The 24583-nt window shown below is 36.7% G+C and overlaps 1 protein-coding gene across 2 annotated transcripts; it reads right to left on the bottom strand.

Annotated features, from left to right (window-relative positions):
• Positions 1–380: 380 nt before the first annotated feature.
• Positions 381–24576, bottom strand: CRNKL1 (crooked neck pre-mRNA splicing factor 1). Of its 2 annotated transcripts, XM_058178336.1 has the most exons (14): positions 24433–24576; positions 21731–21883; positions 19102–19193; positions 18834–18992; positions 16136–16302; positions 15582–15760; positions 14533–14703; positions 13689–13880; positions 12101–12160; positions 9216–9296; positions 7569–7808; positions 5231–5332; positions 2180–2428; positions 381–1673 (listed from the first exon to the last, which is right to left on the bottom strand). In XM_058178336.1, the coding sequence occupies exons 1-14, from the start codon at positions 24478–24480 to the stop codon at positions 1509–1511; spliced, it is 2058 nt and encodes a 685-aa protein (XP_058034319.1). In that variant the 5' UTR covers positions 24481–24576; the 3' UTR covers positions 381–1508. The 2 variants fall into 2 exon arrangements, with proteins under 2 accessions (XP_058034319.1, XP_058034318.1); XM_058178335.1 differs by lacking the exons at positions 18834–18992; positions 19102–19193; positions 21731–21883; positions 24433–24576 and adding exons at positions 17163–17321; positions 17431–17544.
• Between the last annotated feature and the right edge of the window lie 7 nt (positions 24577–24583).

Genomic DNA, 24583 nt, shown 5'->3' with positions numbered 1-24583 from the left:
ATAGAAACTGATGTCTTTTTAAAAATGTTATTGTTGAATTTAGAAGTATGTCAACATGCAACAAAATATCTAAGTTTTACCATTTTAGAAACCTGTACAGAAATATATAAGAAAATAACCACTGCAAAATATAAATAATTGCCAGGAAAATATAACTCTCAAGTAAACTGAAAGTGTGCATAGGTAAAGTCACACTTCAAGATTTTTTTTCATATTGTTTTAATTAGAAAAAGGAAAATAGGCATGCTACAAAGTGCCAATATTTAACATCATTTTTATTTACAAGAATACTTTTTGGCACCTTAATTAAGACAATAAAATAGAAATTGCTATCTATCCCCAAAAAGTCAAATAACATACCAATCAACAGCCAGCCTCAGTCCCAAATAAATATCATGACACAAGCTTCACACTTTTGTACCTGCCCAAGAATACAAGTACGTGAGGACAGAATTTGTATCACAATATGAGCTACATTTTTTATTTACTGCCTCTTGAATGCCCACGAGAAGGAAGATGTGCATTAGGAACATCCTGGATAGTTGGAATAGGGAGCAAAGAATGACATAATGGCTTCCCCAGAAAGCTTATTTTGCAAGGAAGCAATAGAGGAACAAAAAGAAGAACTTGACTAATTTTAAGGGCCCAAAGGTCTTGTATGAATCAGTTTCTTCTGACTGTGAAAGGGAAGCATAGCCAGTAGATCCATAACAGCACTGCTGCTTCCAAGCTAAATATGAAAGTGGAGACTATAGAATACCAGATAGCTGTCAGAACACTTTAGAAAAACTACACTACTCAAAAGTAGGTTATTATTTGAAGTAGGTAAACAAGCACATTTCCAAGAAAGTACTGTAGTACTAGTAGCAGTGCTTGGCTGAAGGTCATGAATTTCTTGGACAAAAGCTTGCTTCTGTGATAAGTTGTGCTATTAACAGCTTCAGATGTGCTATTATTTATAAGCCACCCTTAGTCAGGATCTAAAATCTCTGATAGACTCTGAACATCTTATTCCCTCATCCTTTGAAGTTAATAGTGGTAATAGCTTATTTGATTTGCGCTGTGCTGCAATTACCTGATTATATCCCTTACTCTAATGTTTGAATTTTGAGGCAGAATATAATCTTGTAAAATTGCCTGCTGAGATATTTGTGATTGGCCCCAAACCTCTAGCTATTCAGTGAATGATCCCAGATTCTAGAAATATGAGAATGGAAAAAAAATCCTTGTTCACTCTATCAATTTAATGCACATAATGTCATTTCATTTGTCTTTCTTCTACGCTAAAGATCTTGAGATCTGTTTTATCTTTTTTCAAAGGGCAGTTACTCCTTGTTGCTGATTTTTCTGCTCTACAATATTATGAGTAAATCACAACTATATACATTAGTTTTTAAATGCTTATGTTAAAAACATGCCTCTTTCACCTCAAGCATTAGCAATTTTTTTGTAAAATAGTTTATTAGCAAAATCTGTACAATATAAAGGAGAAGAAATCAAAGACATTGTTAGGGACTGCTTTCATCAATATCCTTGTCTGGATCTCTCTCTGGATTTTCATCCTGTTGCTGCTTCTTCCAGAGTTTAGCCATTGCAAGCAGTTTGAGGTTGGGTTGATTGGCAGCATCTTCTGGGAAGATATAATCATAATATTCTTCCCAGCCGGCATCAGACTAGAAAGAAAAGTGTGGACATAATCAAACCTCCATTATTACAAGAATTGTTTTAATCTATGTGACATTACCCACACATTTGCTGTTTTCTTAGCCTGCTTTTTACAAAGTGCTTTAAAAACCAATTTAGACTGTAGGTATTGCTTGTTTGAAAAATTCCAGAGAACTAAAGAAATACTTTGTCTCTCTACTCGATGTTCAGAAACTTATGTTATCTGAATATATACTAATAGATGGGATGACTTTTCCTGAATAATATTTCCTGAACACTTAAGCTTTGTTATGAAATATTAATAAACTGCTGCATCCTTAACACACGTACATCGCAGTATAGCATCAGATTCTGTAGATTCTTTGAATTCACTCTAATTAATTAGTATCAGTCAGATAAGCAGAAGGAAGAGAGAAAAACTGTCTATTTTGTGTTAAGGTCTACCAGCAATAGTTACACTGCTATATTATATAAAGTACTTGTGGCAAGCCAGATTTCCAGGTGGAGGTCTTACCCCATCTTCAGCCTGAAGTTTTCTCCGCTTTTTGACTTTTTCAGGCATGAGTTTGTCTACTCGTTCTCTGCTAGATTCTGTTCCAAACTCCTCTTCAAAATTTTTCCAGGATTCTAAAAGCATAAGCCTCTCTTCTTTCTCCTCACAATTTCTCATTGTTTTATTTGCCTCTTCATATATTTGCCGGCATCGTGGTAAATTGTTATTTTTATCTGCTGAGAGTTCAAATTGAGCAAAACTGATCCATACCTAAAATAAAAAGAGCATATTATGATAAAAAGTTTATGTATGTACAATAAGTTGTCTCATACTTATTATAGTCTTACTCTGTCTAGGATTTCTCTCAATTAATGACATTCAAACTGGGTGTCATTTATTATAGAACTGTAATTTTTGGTCATTTGAAATAAAACTTTTAGAAAGAATTTCAGACTATTTTAGATTAGGACTTGTAAGCACTGTATAAAATTACTTAATAGTAATTTTTTTCTCTCCAAAGGAAACGTATTACCGAAACTGAAGTATGTTTAACAGAGAATAAGGAAAAGAAAATGGGAGTCAAATATTGATCGTCTCCTATTTTCAAAGTATAAAGCAGGTATGGAGAACAGCAAGCCTGTGCCATGCAGCTACCAAAGTCAAGCCAATGTTGTCCAGCAGCCTGAGATTCCTTTATGGATAAAGGTATACAGTAACTGATGAGCCCAAAGCATGTCTCTACTAAGTCCTTATGTTAAAAATGAACAGAACTGAATTTTTCACTCACGTTTTTTCTAATTAAATAATACTTCCACCAACATTTAACATAAAAATGGGAATTCTATTTCACTTAGATTTTAACATTTAAAAATGCTTCAGTTTTTATTCTCAAAATAGGGCTGAATAATATGAGCAGAAGTGAATCAACTCATTTATGCTATCCTAAAGGTGAAACAATTTCCCTGAAGTACAATAGAAGCGCAGAAGGCCATTCTAGTAAGTATTTTTAAAAAGGCAGATATGGGCCTTTGACCTTATATGTCAGTGATGGCGAACCTTTTAGGGACCGAGTGCCCAAACTGCTACCCAAAATCCATTTATTTATCACAGAGTGCCAACATGGCAATTTAACCTGAATAATGAGGTTTTGTCAGGAATTTCACTCTTTCTGACTTCTCCCTGGTGGCAGTGGATTTCTTTAATAGCACAACTCAGGAATGATAATAGTGCAGTAACCTCTGGAGGGCCATCACATCCTTATTCCTTCCTTCCTTCTTTCCCCCCTCCCATTTCATCTTCCTTCCTTTAATCCTGTATATTATGGTTCATTATTGTTAGCATTTATTAAAGAATGCTGTGTAACTTAGAAGCTCTTAGCAAAAATAACAGCAGCTGATGTTTGTGGCTGAAGCTATCCCACGCTGTTATTTACACACACACACACCTATTTTTATTCCACTTCCTTGGGTCCTTGGGAAAGGAATGCCATCTTTTCCCCATCCCTTCTTTAATAAACTCTAACCCCCTTTGCAGCCTTTTAGCTACTATTATCCCACCTTACATGTCCCTCCCCTTAAAACGAGGCTAGGGGAGAAAGCCGGGAGGGGAGAATCTAAGAGGGTGGGAAGAAGAGACCCAGGCAGATCCCTCTCTGAATAGCCTCCCGCCCAGATTTCAACTGATTTTCTCTCCGATCCTCCAACGAACAGACCCTACCCCCCTTTTTGGACTCTGGACCGCCGGGCTTTTATTTTCCTCATTTATTGGGTGAAATTGGATTTTTATTGAGTCTTTCCCCGCCTCATGCCAAAAGGAAAGACAACCGGGCTTCTTCTCCTAGAAGCCGCCCTACCCTTCCCCCCGCTCCCTTCCCCCCCAATCAATCCCACTTCAGGACAGAGCAACATGCGCTGGAAATGCATGTTGGGGTGGCATGGAGGTGCGTCTTCTGACCCTCCGGCACTCCACTAGCAACTCTGTGCTCCTCCAGGCCTGGCTTGTTGAGGTGTGGGGGGGAGCAGCCCTGACGCCTCTGCTGCCCCCCTTGCTAGCCCCAGCCATCGCTGCACGGTGCATTTCAAAGGTGGGAGCTCGAAGTGCTGAACAGTGTCCTGCTGCGAGAGCCGGGCCAGGCCTCTCCACTGTCTGACCTGCCAATGGGGGCACTTCTGTTGGAACACTGGGCACAACACTGGGCTTTTGTGCTAAGCGCTTGGCCGGGGGAGGGGAGCGCTTCCCCACACTGCCACCTTCTTTCTCTTGGCCCCGATGAGGGAAAAGGAAGGCCAGGTTTGGGGAATGGCCCCCACCCCACAAGATCAGCCCCCACTGTTCTCTCCCTCTTTGCTGGCAGCAACAAATGTACCGTGATGAAGGCGGAATGCTGTTGCTGGGCAAAGGCAAGTGCGGGGGTGTGCTTCGCAACAGCTTTCATCCCTCTGCCACAACAAGGAGGTGAAAGAGCTGCATGGGTCGCATTATGGCTCCACGTCATAATGGGCTTCAGGAGGAGGGGGGACCCCGTCTCCCCCATTGTGAAGCATGCGAGTGAAAAAGTTCAATCAATTCCAACTTCACAAGATCTTTTTCTTTCACAAGAAGTTGGAATTGATTAAGTGAAACACAATGGAGAAATGCGATTGGAGCTAGGCTGGTGCGACGGCATGCCTGCCCACAGAGAAGGCTCTACATGCCACATCTGGCACCCGTGCCATAGGTTCGCTATCATGGTTATATGTCATACTAGCCTTCTCAGCTGTTCCAAATTTGGAAACTTTTTGTAGCTTTAAGAGCAGCACTATTTAAATAGAACAAATACGTAAAACATACTTAATTTATGATATACATAAGTTTAGATTCAACTTTTCCTTTTCTTCTAATTGGTTTTTCTATTTTTGTAAAAATAGTCATAAAGTAAAATTTAAAAAAAACTCAATTAAGAAAAACTCACTGAAAATTACCTAAATTAAAATCCAGCTGCCATCTTATTTATTGCAGTTTCAAAAGTGTGTACAGAACATTAGCGCTACTACAGCCAGAATGGAATTCAGCATTGCCTGAGTTAATCCTTACCTTAACATGCTGTGTTCGCTGAAGCAACCTCCTATACAAATTTCTTGTATTTTCATATTCTTCTTGTTCAATTTCGAAGTCTATGTAAGATTTCCAAAGTACCTAGGAGAAGAAAACTCTGTTCTTCCAACTTGGAATGTAAAAGCAAATTTACAAAAAAAATTCCATATAAAAAGTGCCTAAAATAACGGATATGCATGTAGAGAAAAAAATCTGAACAACTATATTATTTTATGTACTTTTTAAAGGGGGCTTATCTTGATTATCTCTTCATTTCCCCCCCCCCATATCATCAACTCTGTGGTATATGTTGCAGTAAGAGTTGTGGCTGGTCCAAAGTCATCTAGTCAATTTGCATAACTAAAGATAAACCTGTATCTTTGTTTCCTTGGTTTGAGACCAACTCCTTGATATATCTCATTTAACAATCTTCCAGAGTTGAACTCCAAATGGAAATTATCAGGTCAATTCTAATTGGTTATTTCATCTAGGATATGGTTTTAAGACTGCTCTAATAACCTAGGTGGGAGACCTAGAATGGAAAATATATGAGGAACGATCTCTTGAATTGCCTAATGGTTTTCAGTGGTCTTCTGGGCCATCTGACGGGACTGTTTTGAGGATAGTACTATTTTGCAGTGGTTCTAGTTCTTTCTGGGACGACATAACCAGAAGGCAGTACTGGGAAATTACAGTTCATACAACTCCATGCTGTTCCATAGGGTTCTATCTTGTCTTTATACTATTTAAAATGAGACTGATGAGGCAGGTGATTTGGAGTGAGGTGCCATCATTATGCAGATGACACCAAGCTCTATTGCCCCTTACCAACTAATTCCAAGGTAGCTAGACCCTTTGAAAGTTTCATGAACTCAACAATGGACTGAAGCAGAGAAAGCTAAAATTAAATCCAGACATGATGGAGGTATTGTGGTTAAAGACAAAGGTGGGTTTGGAGATTAAGGTAAAGCTTGTTTGGAAGGGGTTGCACTCTGGTATGTCATTTGGAATGCCCATGGCACTCAGTGGTCACTACATGTAGATGAATGTAGGGGCAAGGAAAAATCTGTACAACAATGACTGTTGTTCCCATTGCAGTTCCTAAGCCTGTCACACCCAGTGACTAATCCATACTTTCATTATATACACACTTTCTAATGCAGCATTCTGGCTAGGGCAATTAACACCTCTTTCCAAGGAGCTAGCCTTGAAAAATGCTGGGAAATTGCAACCCATGCAAAACGTAGAAAGCTGTTAACTAGTAAGAGGTTCTGAAAGATCTGCACTAGTCGCATCTGGTTATCAGGCACAATTTATAGTGCTGGTGCTGATTTTTAAACCCTTAAACAGCATTTGTTGGTCTGACTTGTATACCACCCATTTTGCCTGAGATAGCAAGCCCTGTGGCTATCTGAAGGATTGCTTCTCCTACAATGAACCCATTCAATTACTTGGGAAGTAGGAGGGATCCTTTTGAAGATTTGCTCAGTGCCAGAAACTCAGCTTCCTAGCATGAGGGAGAGAGGATTCCTCTATCTGACTCCCAGGCTCTGAATGCACTCTCTACAGAAGTATGTTTGGTCCCTATTTTCCCAGTATTTTGAAAAATAACAAAATACCCTCTTTGCCCAAGCTTCTATTTGTTAGATAAATTTAATTTTTCGTGATGTTAACTGTATTATTTTTATTTGCTATAAGCCAAGGGAAATGCCAGAGAGTGTTTATGTGAGCCCCGTCTTAATGGATGAAAGAGGGTTTATTGAGCTTGTTTAAAAAACAGTTTGCAGAGCAGTTCTTTTTCTTCCTCCTCAGCCCCCTTTAAAGTGACATGGTGCCTGGTATGCCTGACCAATTATACCTGCTGCCTGAATTCCAAGAAGGGGCAAGATGGGCCTGTCATGAAACAATAGGAATTTAGGTGACTATAATGCCAGTCACTGCTTCCAAATGTAACAGCTACACTTAGTTCTGGATAGCAGTCTCAGTGGAAAATCTGCCACTGCTGCTCTGCTTTCCCTCATCCATTGGGTGCATTCCAGCCCATTTATCTACAGCTTCCTCCTATCCGGGCAGTCAGCTCAGCCTGAGTAAGCAGTCCACTTCTAGCCAATCTAGTTCATCAAGGCAACGAGACCACTGATTTCAGCACTACCAATACTACTACTCCCATCCCACCTAGTCATAGTGAGTCTTTTATTAACAAATGGGTAGCATGTCCTTGCACAAGCTTCCTTGAGAATGACAGAAGTACAGACTTAATTAAAAAATAATATATGTCTCCCTCTGTATCTGGCAAAAATACATTACTGAGAACAGCATTCCCCAGAACCTCTCTTACCTCTGGCATATCCAATCGAGGTTGGCCAATGGCTAGTTCATATATAGCTCTAGCTCGGTCAATGTCACCAAGAATAGTTTCTAATTCAGCAAATTTGATCCATGATGTGCAGTTTTCAGGTGTAAACTCTAAAAACTTCTCATACAGTTTCCGACAACGATCAAACTCTCGCAGTTGTAGCTCCAGTTCAATGTAGCCTTTAAATAGCTTGTTCTTTGGACATTTGCCTATAGATGTCCCCTACAAAGAAGGAAGAAGTTCTTCAAAGCTTCTCGAGAAAGTGCAGTTATACAAGCATAAAAACTGAAATACATTTTTTTCAGACTTGTTCCAAAAATGCAGTATGTGCTCTAAAGACCTACTTTTTGAATTATTACTTACATCTTACTGTGTTTTTATTGTATATTAAAATGGTCTACAAAGACCATGAGTATGGTAGCTTTATTTCAACATTTGGCAGGCATATTTCAACATTTTTAAAAATGTTATCTGTAAAAGAAGCTATTAAGAATTGGGAAGTCAATAAATTTTAACAACAATAGAAAAAACAAAGACAGTACGGTATTGACTAGAAATAGGAAGACTTCTTTAATGGTACCATCTGTATATTAAAAAAGTCTCTTGAGCTGTTTTTTTCTTCCTACCAGGAAGAAATGTTTGCAAATCAAACTAAGCATGGGGCATTCTTTATAGGGAAAATCAATTGGTTAGGAGGACCTGACCCTTCTATACATTTTAAAAATTACCATCAACTTGCCAGATGAGTTTTTCCCTGTGGGATAAAATGTAAATGGAGAAAAGTGGTGGAAAATCTATCCCAATAGGAAATGCAGAAGTTCACCCTATAGCAGGGTTGTCAAACTCAAGGCCTGTGGGCTGGATCTGGACCACGGGGTGCTTAAATCCGGCCTGTGGGGTTAGCCTGGAAATATGAAGGGACTGGCCTGCGGTGCCTCTGGGAGCTAAAATGGGCCGTGTGGCCCCCTGTGCCTCATTTTCACACTCCATGGCCTCGTGCAGCACTCTGTCAGCTGAAACTGGGTCCCAAAACAAGTCCAAAACAGCCCAAAAAATGGCCTGAAAATGGGCCTCTTGGTCCGTTTTTGTCCGGCAGTGCTGCAGGAGGCAACTGTACCGCCCACCCACCCCAGCCACTGACCCACAGAGGAGAACTACAATGCTGATCCGGCCCTTGAAGAAATCCAGTTTGACATCCCTGCCATATAGCAACAAATATAAATTCAGCTGTCTACCAACTATTTAGGAAGGGGATTAATAAACATTAAATTACTTCTATAAGCCTTGGTCTGATACAACATAAAAATTATCAGTACTTTTCATCAGATTTTTTTAAATTTCTGGACATATTACTATAAGCCAATAAGAATTTAAAGTATTGAATAGAATAGAATGAGCTGGAAGGAACATTGGAAGTCTTCTAGTCTAGCCCCCTGCTCAAGCAGGATAACCTATACCATTTTAGATAAGTGACTGTCCAGACTCTCTTAAAAACATCCAGTATTGGAGCGCCCATGATTTCTGGAGGCAAGCTATTCCACTGGTTCTACTGTTCCATTGCTTTCAAGAGAGATCAACCAATTTCATTAATATATTCCTAGAACAAGAAAGTCACTTCATTTTACTTACCAATGCTCGCCTGGCAAGATTGAGATTCTTCTGCCTGATTTCAAACTGTGCACAGAGCAACCATATTTTGGCAAATGTAAACTGAATGGAGAAATAATATAAAAATGTGGCTAATTTTCAATTGGCTAAGTTAAAAACAATGCTTTCATATATGCAAAAATTGATTAAGACCAGAAATCTTTGGCATTTTTTAATTTATTCATTTTTATCCCACCTTCATTATTTTTATAAATAACTCCAGATGGTGAACATAGATAATGCTCCTTCTTCCTCCTATTTTCCCCACAACAACTCTATGAGGTGTGTTGAGCTGAATAGTGTGTCTGGCCCAGTGACCCAGCTGGATTTCATACTTAAAGAGGGACTAAAACTCACAGTCGCCTGATTTCCTCAATAAAGCAATTTTCATGAAACCCATTAGAACAAAAAGCGCATACAGAGTATCTTTAGCAGGTTTATGTTATTTCATCACCCCATAAGGCTGACTGACAAGACATGATTTCTGAAAACACAAAATTGGACAATATGTCACTGAAAACAAGAAGACAAATTATAATTAATTTCTACTAGTTTTATTTTGGTTCTCGTGCACTTTAATTGTGACCATCGGTTATAATCTAAACCTGTTTATAGTTAAACATTCAGTTATAATCTAAACTGCTAGTATATTATCTAATGACTAGCTGATTCGTTTTCTAGTTTCATAGAATTTATCATTTGATACGGAGTCTGAAGAAAGGGATACATAATAAATGAATGATTTATTTATATTGTCATAACTAAATATTGGAAATAACTTGGAAGACAGGAAGGAAACTGGACACCTGGGACATAAGAAATTTCAGTCCATAGAAGGGGGAATAAGATGGGAAAAATTTCAGAAGGGACTCTCCTTAATTTTTCAGGAGTTTCCCCCCCCTCTCAAAAAAAAAAAAAGACGAGGAGAGAAATATATTCAGTCTTGGAAGGTTTTTCTCTCATATAATTTAGGTTTACATAACTTCATCAGAAACCTTGATTCAGAAAGTTTGTTATTTTGGACGAAACAATGTGTCTTAAAACTCTCTGAATAAATTAAAATGCATTCACACACACTAACACATCCATACAACTCTGATTTGCTGTAGCAGTGATGGGCAACTTTTGGGGGGAGGCTGCATGTGGCATCCCACCTCTATAAAATGTCCCCACTACAATTTATCAATAAAATGACCTATTTTGGGACAGTGTGTAATAATATAATTATGAGGGAGCTTTACTTAAAACTTTGAATCTGGGTCATAAGTCCCCTCTTTTGGTCTGTTGTAACTTCAAACAGTCACTAAGTGACCAGTCATAATTTGAGGACTACCTGTACTGTACAGACTGCCTTGCTGAAACAAATTTTTCCTTTCCCTATTCCCTCATCAATATCTACTTGATTATAGACAGGAGTGGAAGATACATTTAACTCCTCCTTTTCAAAATAATATAAATTGCTTCTATTGAATAGAACTAGAATATCAATTACATGAATTTTTCAAATCTCTTAAATTATTTTCCATCTTATAGCTGCTATATTACAAAGCATAAACCAGCTCCCTTAAACCTATAGTTCATCTTACCACAGGTGTTATTTATAATGAATATTTTCTAGAAAACTGAGTTCCAAAACAGTTGGTAAGTAGAGATTTTTTTCAAAAAATCAAACCTAGTTAATCCCTAGATCAATAAGTGGTTTAAGAAACTGCAATGTTTATTCGTAACTTGCACTGCACTGTTTGATGTACAATTGCTTGCATTCTATACTCTTGGATTTAAAATATTCATACAGTGCACATGATTGTGCAAAGCACTGCATTTACATCGTATCAATACTTACAAAATATCTTCAATTTAGAGTAGGATTTTTATTCCATACAGGGCCTACATCAAAACCTCAAGGAAATGATTCATCCAGAGTTATAGAGAGATCTGAATCAGGAATATAATGCCCTTCAGATGTTCTGACAATGGTAGTTAGGACTGATAAAAGAAATTTAAAATATTTCAAAACATTGTCTATTCTTTTTTTTTTTACTCTAAATTTTAGGTTTTGCATGCTTTAGGTGAAAATCTTCCTATATAACAAGAATTAAGGTGGGCACTGACGAGGAGATAAACTATTGGGGTCTCTGGTGGCTCAACAGACTAATGCAGTCTGTTATTAACACAGCTGCTTGCAATTACTGCAAGTTCAAGTCCCACCAGGCCCAAGGTTGACTCAGCCTTCCATCCTTTATAAGCTAGGTAAAATGAGGACCCAGATTGTTGAGGGCAATAAAAGTTGACTTTGTATATAATATACAAATGGATGAGACTATTGCTTAACACAATGTAAGCCTCCCTGAGTCTTCGGAGAAGGGCGGGATATAAATTCAAATTAAAAAAACAACAACTAGATCAGTGGTTCCCAACCTGTGGTCCGCAGACCCCCGGGGGTCGGAACGTCATCACAGGGGGTCTGTGAAGGCTTAAAGATCTTATGATTTAAATCTTGAGTTAAGTCTTGGTGGTCTATGGCCATGGTCCATGGCCACAAAAACATTTAAATCGTATTTAAAGGGGGTCCATGGTGAACAAAAGCTTGGGAACCACTGGACTATATGATCCTATTTTAATATTTTCTCCGTCCTCCTGAAATCTACCCCTATGTAGTTATACACAGTCATTCTCTAAATACATAAAAAACAGTGTTATCCATCTTACATGTAGATAATTCTTAAGTAGGAGATTGCTGGTAGTATAAAAATTACATTGTAATAACATATATATGATCAGACTGGAATTGGTACCGTGTGGATGAAGTTAATGAAAACAGGATGCATCCTTAATTAAGACACAATACACACAACAAAGATAAATACCTTTTTGTGAGGAATGAGTTCAATACATGCTTGATACACCTGTCTTGTTCTCTCTGGATCCTAAAACACAAGTCAATTGATGTGATACAGTTGGAATAAGGCTTCCAGGCAAGTGCAGTTCAAAGTATTTTAGGAAAAAATGACATGTAGCTTACATTTTATCATTTAAAATATTTCTTACTTGAAAAACCCTTGAAATCATCATTCCCAACTTGACCTCTTAACATTTGTGTCTGTGTAGAACAAAATAAAGTTGCTCACCTAGACTGTAATTCTAGGACTGTAATTTCAGAGCAACCACATCAGTATTTTAAAAAATGTATTGCTAATTTATGAGCAGGTGGCACACCTCTTTAAAGCCTTATAGTGTTTAGAACTTGGATATATAAGAACCACACTAATAAAAACGTATTTATTTATTCAAACGTATTTATTTATTCAATTTATTCAATTGAATATCACATATCAATGTGGTATGATCAAGTATATACTGTTATGAGAAAAAAATCTATATGGTTGTGGAGTGTCAACACTGATTTGATGAAACATAATCCAATTGATGCACCAATAATGCTTTCATGGATCCTCACTTGCTGTGTCATACTCATAAGTGATTTTTTTTCAGGAATGGCACACTGCATATGGAAACATTGCCTCACACAGGTTTATTACTACTTTTTAATACATGCCACCGAATATGATTGGACAAAATATGTACGCAAGGCATTTTCCAACCTATCAAAATAGTTATATACCATAAAGAAATCAATTAGATTTCACAATGCTTAAGTGTTGGGGGGAGGGGTTATAAAGAAGACCATAATCCTTCTGTCTCATCATTCTTGTTTTAAGCAATGATTGAAGTCTTTTTAAAAAAAACTGGAATTGTTAAAAGTTTTCCTAAATTAATGCACAATTTATACTGTTTTGACTGTTAGTGACAGCTGCAGAAGCTGGTTTTTTTTAATGTATGGTGATGAACTACCATATTTTTTGGCGTATAAAACGCACCTTAGTTTTTAGGGAGGAAAATAGGAAAAAAAAATCTGCCAACCAGGTATTCATCTGGCTAGCATCCTTAGTCTGGTCAGCTTCAGCACATTAGTTTGTTGATTTTTATCCTCTGTTTGGGGATAAAAAATCAGCTTCTAAAGCACAGCTGAGAGGAAGCAGCAATGAGAAAAGCAGGCAAAGCACTCGCTTCACTCACTAGCGCTTCATCAGGGCTGGGAAAAAAACTTCTAAAGCACAGCTGAGAGTTGGAGGGAGCAGGCAAAGCTTGGAAGATCCTTTGCCTCATTAGGTCTGAAAAAAAGCTTCGAAAAAGCTACATTCAGAGTATAAGAGGCACCCAAATTTTCAGCCTGTTTGGGGGGAGGGGGAGAGTGCGTGTTATATTCCGAAAAATACAGTATATAACTTAATCTACTTTCTTGTATTCTGTGATTTTCTTAGGAATCTAGTCCGCTATATGAATGATTCATCAGAGAGTGTAAGAATGCTAATAGATTGCACAATACCAAATTTCCTAGAAACAAGCCCCATTTAATTGAAGAAGATGCAAGATTCATGGGTCATTTTATTTTACCTTTGCCTCTAGCTCTTCATAGAGTGCATAATTGATCCACAAATAGATGTATCTCTTCCAGTGTCGCTTTTCTTGAATTGGAGGAACATTGGCAATGGCTCTTTCATAAACTTCACGTATTGTATCAGAATCTGCATCACTTTCCACCAGACGCAGATAATCAAACCAAGCATCATAATTATGTGGATTAGCCTTTCAAGATAAATGGGGAATACTTTCAGACATACAAGCACGGTACAAAATTATCAATGTAATTGTCAAAGCATGGTTTACTGATTGGGTTTCTGTTAATTCATCAATTCAACTAACTGAGTCACCTTGCAAGAGAAATGGTGACAATTAGTATTGCTGTATCCAATTTCAGAACTACTAAAGACACTAGTGGTACAACAATTGTGGTTTTTATGAACATAATTTATAAAGTCTAAGAAAATAATGTCTACTATTCTTTAAAAGAAAAACAGGTTTTAGTACAAAAGAACAAGTAAAAAAGAAAAAATTAATAAGTACACTGATAATGAAATACCATGAGAAATGTACTAGTTATTTGATGCATCCTTTTTTCATTCTGTAGTTTATGTTGAATGGAGTACAGAGTAGTACTTTCTTTCATTTTATCCACAGAACAATAACTCTATGATGAACTTCAGGCTGAGAGATAATGATTTGTCTAGAGTCAGCAGGAGAGTTTCTGTGATGAGTTTCAATTTGAGCACAGGTATTTTCTGCCTATAGTTCAACACTATTACAATTATGCCATACTTACACTCCATATTTATAGTGCAACAAAAGCAATCAAGGGAACTATTAAAGTGTACAATTCCCCCAGAGTTCAGGCACTCACTTTTACTTCTTCTTCATATTGGAATCTCCTCTTGCTAACAATAATATCCTCAATTCCCCTTCGGTCCCCAAATTTCTTCTCAAAAATTGTGTAATTTTTGAAGAGCTCTTGTGCTTCATGTTTTGGAATTCTGTCCAGGGCATATTTGTATATTACTCGCACCCGTTCAAACTTGAAGAAAGAAAAAAAGGAGGAAAAAAGAGCACTTTAAAATAGAAGATTAACTTGATCTTTATTAGTATATTCAGTAACTCTCGACTTTCAGTTAAAACAGATTCTGTGAAAAAAATATTTTTGAAACCTTGAAGAGTATTATACAAATGAATAATAGGCCAGGATTAGTATACATCAGAATAAAGTTTTATATTAAAAAAATAAAACCAGACAAATACATAACTTGGGGGGTAGGGGCAAATGTTGTTTATATCATTGTTTACAGGTTACATAATTTGTATTGTTATGGATCACATGTATAATAGAAATATAAAAACATTGAGAAGTTCAATATTATAGTCAAAACTGTATATATTAGTTTAAGTCAAGAGAATTTGGGGTTAATATTTAATTAAATAGGCTTAATTCAGTTAGCTTTAAAAAAATCAACTGCAGTCTTAAACACTTTAGAGACTCAATGAAATAAAACTGCTTCTTTAAGACATCAGAATGAAGATCAGCATTAGGTGGCTGCCCAGCCCCTTATCACCTCTAACAGATCTCTTCCATCACCCTCTTGTCCCCCAGAGAAGACTCATTCTGTTTACTTGGCTCCTAATATTCCAGAAGTACATACTCAGTCACTCAAAACTAATTTCCCTCTCTAAGAGAATCCAGATCGCTTACACCCAAGGTATAGCAGAACAAAATGTATCTGAATATACATTTATATTTAAGAATATAAGCTTGTATATTATGTTTATAGTGTGTAGTAGAGAGATTCAAATGCGGGGCATTTTAAAATTGTATAACAACATAAATGGAAAACAAAAATTGTTTTAAAGAAGCAGCCATAATGCTGCTTATAAAATGCAAGCTAATAAACCAAATGTTACCTCTTTCTGGTTCTCTTCAAATTTGGCAAATGCAACATACAAATGTTCATTCATATGTTCTTCTCCAAAAAATTCCACCGCTCTTTCAAATACTTTTCTTGCATGTGCAAAATAACTATGTTTTTCTTCAAAACGAGCATATTTGATCCAATTCTTAACATCGGGATGGACCATGACAAGTAAAAGGCATTAAGGAACTTGAAACAGGATGTATTTCATTGAAAGGTTTAGTATAAGTTCAACCTGCAGCCAATAATTAGTAAAATTATACAAAAACAATCTTTTTCCTTGGGAAAACAAGATGGCAAGATGAGCAATTAAAAGACCCAAATAATTTATACATAGATGCAACTTAATGTAGTAGCAATGCTGGTGCATACATTTCTTCACCAATAAATGTTTTGTGTATGTGGATTTTTATGGGAAAATCTATATTGTAAAGCCAAGCTCTGTGCATAACAAATCAAAAGATGCTACTTTTACACAAAACTAAAAATGCAAAATGCAAACAAAAAAATGCTGAATTTAATCCAAACCTTAACTTGAAAGGATATATCTCTCATAAATGGAACGTGCTCTATCCACTTCTTTATATCTTAGCTCAAAGTTAATGTAGGAATGCCATGACTGTTCCTCTGGTTGCCATTCCATCCAACGCTCAAACACTTGGCGAGCCCCAGCAACATTCCCCAGCATCTCTTCCATGTAAGTATACTTGTACCTTTTAAAATAAAAAAAGGAAGATTGTGTCATTTAGAGTTATGAATAACAGACCTATTTACAACTAGTAAAAATAATTCTACATAAATAAGTAAACTTTTTAAAAAAGCAACCTCATATTCAACTTGGATCTGGTGTGTTTGCATATTTGGTCCTTAGCGTACTAAGCCTATAATAACGGATTCCAAAACTGGAATTGCCACAAGAAAATTGGTTATCAAGTGTATGACAAGAGAGTTAATGAGGTCTTACAGTTATAAAGTCGAACTTGGACCACTCAAATTACACTGCTTTCAACCACAGAAGGTGACTGTTGATTATGGTTCAATCACTGTTCTTCAATCCATTTTATTTCACAATCTTGCTACAGAGGTAAAACTAGAGGGAATCTTATGAATATCAGTTTGAGCCCTTGGAGGAAATCCAGCAAATAAAAATGGTGTCATAAAAGGGGCCTCTGGTGGCTCAACGGACTAAGTCTGTCTGTTATTAACACAGCTGCTTGCAATTACTGCAAGTTCAAGTCCCACCAGGCCCAAGGTTGACTCAGCCTTCCATCCTTTATAAGGTAGGTAAAATGAGGACCCAGATTGTTGGGGCAATTAAGTTGACTTTGTATATAATATACAAATAGATGAAGACTATTGCTTAACACATTGTAAGCCGCCCTGAGTCTTCGGAGAAGGGCGGGATATAAATTCAAATAAAATTTAAAAAAAATCAATGCTTCAATCTTTTTTCAGCCATCTGCAAAATAACATTTATTCTCTCTCTCTCTCTCCCCCTCCCTCCCTCCCTCCCTCTCTCTTTCTCTCTCTCACACACACTTATGTCTAAACCTAATGAAAGTGTTTAGCTTACCAGAACTGATTAACTCTTGGTAAAGTAGTGATAGCCCGATCCCAGATATTTCGCGCATGATTAACCTGACGATTCTTCATTTCCATTTCGGCATATTTCAGCCAAAGAGTTACATTTCGGTAGTCCACATCCAGAGCCCGCTCGTAGATGGAACGAGCCCTGAAAACAACACATTACTGAATTAACGCATACCCAATTCAATTCCTATAGATGTGGCCATTATTAGATATTCATATTCAGAATTTGAAAAATGGTTGTCAAGAATTACCTTTGTATTTCTTTGAGGCTTTCTTCCCATTGTGCGTATTTGATCCAATTACTGATAACAGTCCGGTTTTTCCTGATGTTATCTTCAAAAGTCTTGGGAGAAAGTAAAGAGTTTACTTCTAGAAAGCAAATAATAACTCTGCTGAAATTCACAAAAATCTGCATCAAAAAATTCTGACAAACTATAGTCAGTGAAATTTGTTAATCAGGAAGATTTCAAACAATTGGTCTATAATACAGAAGCCAGAGAACATTATAATCAAATTTCACTACTTACAATTTTTTATGACACTGTAATCCCATTATTTGAGGTAGAATCAGGGTGACTGAATGAGCGGAGCATACAGAGTTGGCAGCAGGTAGTTTCTCTTTGTGCATCTCTCGTTGCCTAGGATTGAACTCTCAACTCTCAGAGTGGAAAGTGAGAGTCTTTACCTCTAGGCTACCATGCTGTTCAGATTTCACTGCTGACAATATCTCTCATAAATGCTCTCAGAAAATACTACTTTTCTTTTATCCTGTTATACCCAAGAAACCAGGGAGATACAACTTCATTCAAATTTTTCTCTTAATAATTAGTAGTGATCCAATTTTAGTTTTCCATATATACATAATCTCCTGCGCAGAACATCTAGAGCTCCATCTCCTAAAAATAACTACTTTATTGTCTGGCTAGGTTGTGGCAGTTGAACTTTTGAGTTTGTGACAACTGAACTTTAGACAGAAACTTCAATGCAATAGAATAATATTTATTTGGTCTATGATAAGGGAAATGTAAAAGTACAAAAACAGAATGAACCAAATAGATATGATATACTAGCAAATATCACATAATATAATATTGACTTCTGTTATTGTATTAATGCATTTGTTATCCAGGTAATATAAATCTAAAACATTAATAGGTATAAAATAAAAACCATGTATTCCCTAATGATTTATTAGTTAGGGTATTTCAGACTTAAAGTAATATTTAAAGCAAAGGTGAATATGGGCCTCTGTGGCTCAGACTGGTAAGACAGTCTGTTATTAACACAGCTGCCTGCAATTACTGCAGGTTCTAGTCCCACCAGGCCCAAGGTTGACTCAGCCTTCCATCCTTTATAAGGTAGGTAAAATGAGGACCCAGATTGTTGGGGGCAATAAGTTGACTTTGTATATAATATACAAATAGATGAAGACTATTGCTAACATAGTGTAAGCCACCCTGAGTCTTCGGAGAAGGGCGGGATATAAATTCAAATAAAATTTAAAAAAAATCAATGCTTCAATCTTTTTTCAGCCATCTGCAAAATAACATTTATTCTCTCTCTCTCTCCCTCCCTCCCTCCCTCCCTCCCTCCCTCCCTCTCTTTCTCTCTCTCACACACTTATGTCTAAACCTAATGAAAGTGTTTAGCTTACCAGAACTGATTAACTCTTGGTAAAGTAGTGATAGCCCGATCCCAGATATTTCGCGCATGATTAACCTGACGATTCTTCATTTCCATTTCGGCATATTTCAGCCAAAGAGTTACATTTCGGTAGTCCACATCCAGAGCCCGCTCGTAGATGGAACGAGCCCTGAAAACAACACATTACTGAATTAACGCATACCCAATTCAATTCCTATAGATGTGGCCATTATTAGATATTCATATTCAGAATTTGAAAAATGGTTGTCAAGAATTACCTTTGTATTTCTTTGAGGCTTTCTTCCCATTGTGCGTATTTGATCCAATTACTGATAACAGTCCGGTTTTTCCTGATGTTATCTTCAAAAGTCTTGGGAGAAAGTAAAGAGTTTACTTCTAGAAAGCAAATAATAACTCTGCTGAAATTCACAAAAATCTGCATCAAAAAATTCTGACAAACTATAGTCAGTGAAATTTGTTAATCAGGAAGATTTCAAACAATTGGTCTATAATACAGAAGCCAGAGAACATTATAATCAAATTTCACTACTTACAATTTTTTATGACACTGTAATCCCATTATTTGAGGTAGAATCAGGGTGACTGAATGAGCGGAGCATACAGAGTTGGCAGCAGGTAGTTTCTCTTTGTGCATCTCTCGTTGCCTAGGATTGAACTCTCAACTCTCAGAGTGGAAAGTGAGAGTCTTTACCTCTAGGCTACCATGCTGTTCAGATTTCACTGCTGACAATATCTCTCATAAATGCTCTCAGAAAATACTACTTTTCTTTTATCCTGTTATACCCAAGAAACCAGGGAGATACAACTTCATTCAAATTTTTCTCTTAATAATTAGTAGTGATCCAATTTAGTTTTCCATATATACATAATCTCCTCGAGAACATCTAGAGCTCCACCTCCTAAAAATAACTACTTTATTGTCTGGCTAGGTTGTGGCAGTTGAACTTTTGAGTTTGTGACAACTGAACTTTAGACAGAAACTTCAATGCAATAGAATAATATTTATTTGGTCTATGATAAGGGAAATGTAAAAGTACAAAAACAGAATGAACCAAATAGATATGATATACTAGCAAATATCACATAATATAATATTGACTTCTCTTATTGTATTAATGCATTTGTTATCCAGGTAATATAAATCTAAAACATTAATAGGTATAAAATAAAAACCATGTATTCCCTAATGATTTATTAGTTAGGGTATTTCAGACTTAAAGTAATATTTAAAGCAAAGGTGAATATGGGCCTCTGTGGCTCAGACTGGTAAGACAGTCTGTTATTAACACAGCTGCCTGCAATTACTGCAGGTTCTAGTCCCACCAGGCCCAAGGTTGACTCAGCCTTCCATCCTTTATAAGGTAGGTAAAATGAGGACCCAGATTGTTGGGGGCAATAAGTTGACTTTGTATATAATATACAAATAGATGAAGACTATTGCTAACATAGTGTAAGCCATCCTGAGTCTTCGGAGAAGGGCGGGATATAAATGCAAATAACTAACTAACTAACTAACTAACTAACTAAATAAATAAATAAATAATGTCTTTAACCAATCTTGCCTTACTTTTATTGTTGTAACACAAAATTTAGCTAATGCACACTAAGGAATGATTTTATATCCTGAAGAAGGTTCACATAACATTTTTTTGGATACCCAGGAAATTTATCTATTAGGGCAAAATATAGATTGACCTAATGTCCCTATAAAATTTACAACATAGTAAAACATGTGAGATAGTTTCAAATAGGGCAGAAAGTTATTTTATTAAAAAAAATACTATATGCTTTATAGTAGCATATGCAGGATGAAAAAATAACAAATATTTTGTTTTAGTTGATGATACTGGGCTGTTATTTTAGACACCAAATGGACTAGACTCTAAAGCAAGCTTCACATGCTTTTGTTTCATACTATAATACAGAAGCACTCAAAATTAATCATGCAAAAACTGAACTAATACCATATGTATACCTGGCAACTGAATAAGCACTGAACCAAACAAGTCAAAATTTATTTAGAGATATTTTATTTGTCCATCAAGCTCTGGCCACCTTGTCCAAAATGCACAGAAATTGTGATAAGTCTGTCATCCTTTACTTACACAAGAGATAATTATTTTTCTCTGTACTTAATAATACCTACTGCAGAAAAAGTATTCTTAGCTAGCGTGTATGCCCAACTTTTGTTATGATTATATAGCTCCTTTAGAGAGGATGCAAGTCAATTTTTTAAAGAACAAATTTCAAGCCTCCTAATATACGGTAGTCTTATGCCATTAGGCTGATGTAACCAAACCAGATTTGCTATAGTTTCTCACTTCATGCAATACTAACAATGGGTTATAAACGTGCAGAGGCAACCATTAAAGCACTGGGTCAAGGATCTGAAAGCCCAATTAGATTTGACTACAGTAGCAGGAAAGAATATTCTTGGGCAGCCATTCACTTTTTTTCCAAACCAGCTACACATCTAAGCAAAAAGCTGTCCCCAAATTCAGAAAAACCCTAACTCAAGCCAGATTTAATGCCTTCCCAAAACCTCGTCCCAAGGAACCACTGGAAATTCTATCTGAAAAAGACTTTGGGTGAAGAAATTTCTGGAACACTAAACCATGGTTTTTTTTATATATATTCCTGGATTGTGGTGGTTAATACCTCATCTCCCAGGAATCCCAAATCCATTTTATTTACAGTTATTATCCAAACAAAGTGATCTTATTTCCCTTCATGTCGCTAGGTTTGTTTTACTATTTGTAAAATACCATACCAGTCTATGACCTTTATTTGTTGTCTCACACTTGGTTTTCTTTGAGTTTTTGAGTGGTCAAATCTTTATTATAAAGCAATACAGTATTTTATTATAAAGTATCATGTCTTATCTACCTTTCTTTTCCGAAGCTTGTAATCATTTAACTCCTCTTCATCTGTGATTTTCTGTTGAGGAGGTGGGGGAAGAAGCTCGAGTTCTCTTTCCTTTGCTTCTCTTAACAGTTGTTCTGCTGTTATCTGTACTTCTGCTGGAGCTTTATTTTTCACCTGATGGAGAACATTTTAAAAAATACAATATATTTTAGAAACCCATCTTTGGAATTGACATCCTGAATGTGGCGCTGAACTCTACTGAACTGTAAAACCCCAGAGATCCCTTCCCCCTGCCAAAATCTGGTAGCATTGGCAAATAGTGCCAGAATTTTCTGCTTTGGAAAGTGAAGATGCATACTATAGCATTAAATCTCTAATACTTCACATACTGCAATTGATATAGTCCTTGACTTACAACCATACGTTTATTGAAAGTTGCAGCATCACTGAAAAAGGTAGCTTATGACTTTTTCACACTTTTTCACTGTTGCACTAACCCCATGGATATTGATCAAAATTTGTACGCTTGGCAACTGGCATGTATTTATGATGGTTACAATATCCTGGGGTCATGTGATCACTTTTGTGACCTTCTGGTAAGCAAAGTCAGTGGTTACTAACATAAAAAGTGTAGTTATTCACTTAATAACCGTAGCAAGAAAGGCCATAAAATGGGGCAAAACTCAATAACTACCTTGCATAGTAACAGAATTTTGGGCTCAATTGTGATCATAAGTCGAAGAAAGAAAGAAAGAAAGAAAGAAAGAAAGAAAGAAAGAAAGAAAGAAAGAAAGAAAGAAAGAAAGAAAGAAAGAAAGAAAGAAAAATATTTCAAATTGATTAGTACACGATAGCTATATCTATGAAGGTTTGATTTGTGATAAAGCAGACCTAAAACTATAGTGTAAATTTCACTAATGTAAACTATATGATGCTAAAACCAGGCATAAGAGAATAAGAGTCTCACAAAATAAAACTATTTTGTCTTTGCAAGAAAATTTGATAGAAGCCTGGCTCAAATATTAAAATTAAATCTTAAAGCTTACATTCCATTCCTAACCTCTATTCCATCTTCTCAACCCTTGTCCTAGTATCGTTGACTCGTAAGATAGAAAAAGGGGTTCTAGTCTCATTTGCTTGTGGAAAAATCATATTCTCTCCGTGATCAGAAACACAGAGATCACTTTCCAGGTCAAACCGTTTCCTTACCCTGTTACTCAGATGGCAACGTCCAGGATTAAGCTACTAGATTCAGCTGCAAAAATCCATACAAATACTAGATAATAGCAAATAGATGGAGGTGATTGCTTCTCTCGTATAATTACCCAGATTTTTGCAGCCAAGATCTGGTGTTTCTATCCATACTGAGAAAGCAAAGGCATTATGCTCTACTAAAAGGTAAGTAAGTAGAACGGGGGTTGATTTTTCATAGCTTCTTTCAAATACTAATTCTTTTCTTCATCTTCTGTAACAATATTGCATAACATTTATTATCTACCTCTGGTTGGTTACTTAGAACTCCAATTTGCTTTTCAAGTCCCTCACTGGCCACTAACTTACTCTTTGAAATATAACAAGCAGCATCCATGAAACAAAATAGTATATATCAAAGCTTATGGCTTAAACTAAAAAGTCATAGTCTCAGAACTGTGTTTAAAAATGTATTAAAATTCCATTTCTTTTAACAAGCACAAAAAACCCCTTTGTTTATATTGTTAAATCTTTCTTAATCACAAATCCTGCCAATCTTATTGGGATTCTCTTAGAGATGTATATTTTGCCTATTCCAGATCCATAATCATTTATCAATCCCCTCCTTCCTAAGGAAAAATTAAGATATTTGACAACTTTGGCTCTTGTTATTTATTATTTTCTAATTTGAAACTCACCATTATTTTATTTGTCATACTTCTTATTTGGCCATCTCCCTCAGTTTGAGAACTTGGTTTGGATAATAGAAATCATTTTATGTTCTAAAGTCATGTTATTTCTCAGAACTGCTAAAAATGTTTTGCATGAACAATATAGTAACTATTTGGATAAATCGGTATGCCCAGAATTAAAACAGCAGTCTGGTTAGCTATTGACTGTATGCATTTTGACCACAAATAGCCTCAGGCTGCAATTGCATTCACTTAGGAGTAAAGCCTATTGAACCCAGTGCTATTACCCGTGTGTTTTGCAGAGCAGTGAATAATTGTCCCCTCCAATATTTTCTTCTAGGCGCAGTAAACAGACTATTTCTTGTAACACCAAAGATGACAGAAAGCGTAATGAAGTACGGTATTTTTTCACATTGTGCAAGTTGTCCCTGAGGATATTACTAGAACTGTAGTTCCTCTTTAGACAAACATTTTACTAGGATTTTATTGGTGATTTCTTTAAAATAAAATCAGGTTTAGAGTTTCTTTTTAATCCAAAAGCGAACTTGAACCTAAAGCGCCTTTATTTAGAACACAAATCCGGGAGTGCTTCGGTGACAGATCGCAACGATCTGATCTACCCTGCCTTCCTTTTTATCGGGTGGGTCATGCCTATTTTCCACAGATCCTGAAAATCTCAGGTCCCACCACGTTGAACTGCAAGACTTCTAGCCCACGTCTCCCTTTGCCCATTAGGAAACAAAAACTTATACTGAGTTCAGTGAGATCCAACTCCGAGTAAATAGGCCACGGCTGTCTGTGCACTCCGTGACAACTTCGCACTTTGCCTCCCCTGCCCACCTTTGCCACTTTGGGAATTCGCTGCTTCCCAGCCGCCGTGGACGCCATCTTTCCTCCCGTCGTATCAATCTATGCCGCCGTTTCCTCCTCCTGCTCTTCCTCAATTTGACCTTTGACCTCCCAGCAAACCTTGCGCCGTTAGAAGGTTGGG

The sequence above is a fragment of the Ahaetulla prasina genome, chromosome 3 (assembly GCF_028640845.1).
Source record: "Ahaetulla prasina isolate Xishuangbanna chromosome 3, ASM2864084v1, whole genome shotgun sequence".
NCBI classification, from domain to species: domain Eukaryota; kingdom Metazoa; phylum Chordata; class Lepidosauria; order Squamata; family Colubridae; genus Ahaetulla; species Ahaetulla prasina.
Note: the sequence above shows the minus strand (reverse complement) of the source record. Positions and strands in the feature narration are given on the sequence as shown.

Excerpts from the sequence above, each read along its gene's own strand:
- CRNKL1 (XM_058178336.1), bottom strand. The coding sequence starts at position 24,480 with ATGGCGTCCACGGCGGCTGGGAAGCAGCGAATTCCCAAAGTGGCAAAG. Across the intron at positions 16,303-18,833 it reads CCAAGAGTTAATCAGTTCTG|GTACAAGTATACTTACATGG; the intron begins GTAAGCTAAACA and ends TTATTTTAAAAG. Across the intron at positions 9,297-12,100 it reads AACTCATTCCTCACAAAAAG|TTTACATTTGCCAAAATATG; the intron begins GTATTTATCTTT and ends TTCTCCATTCAG.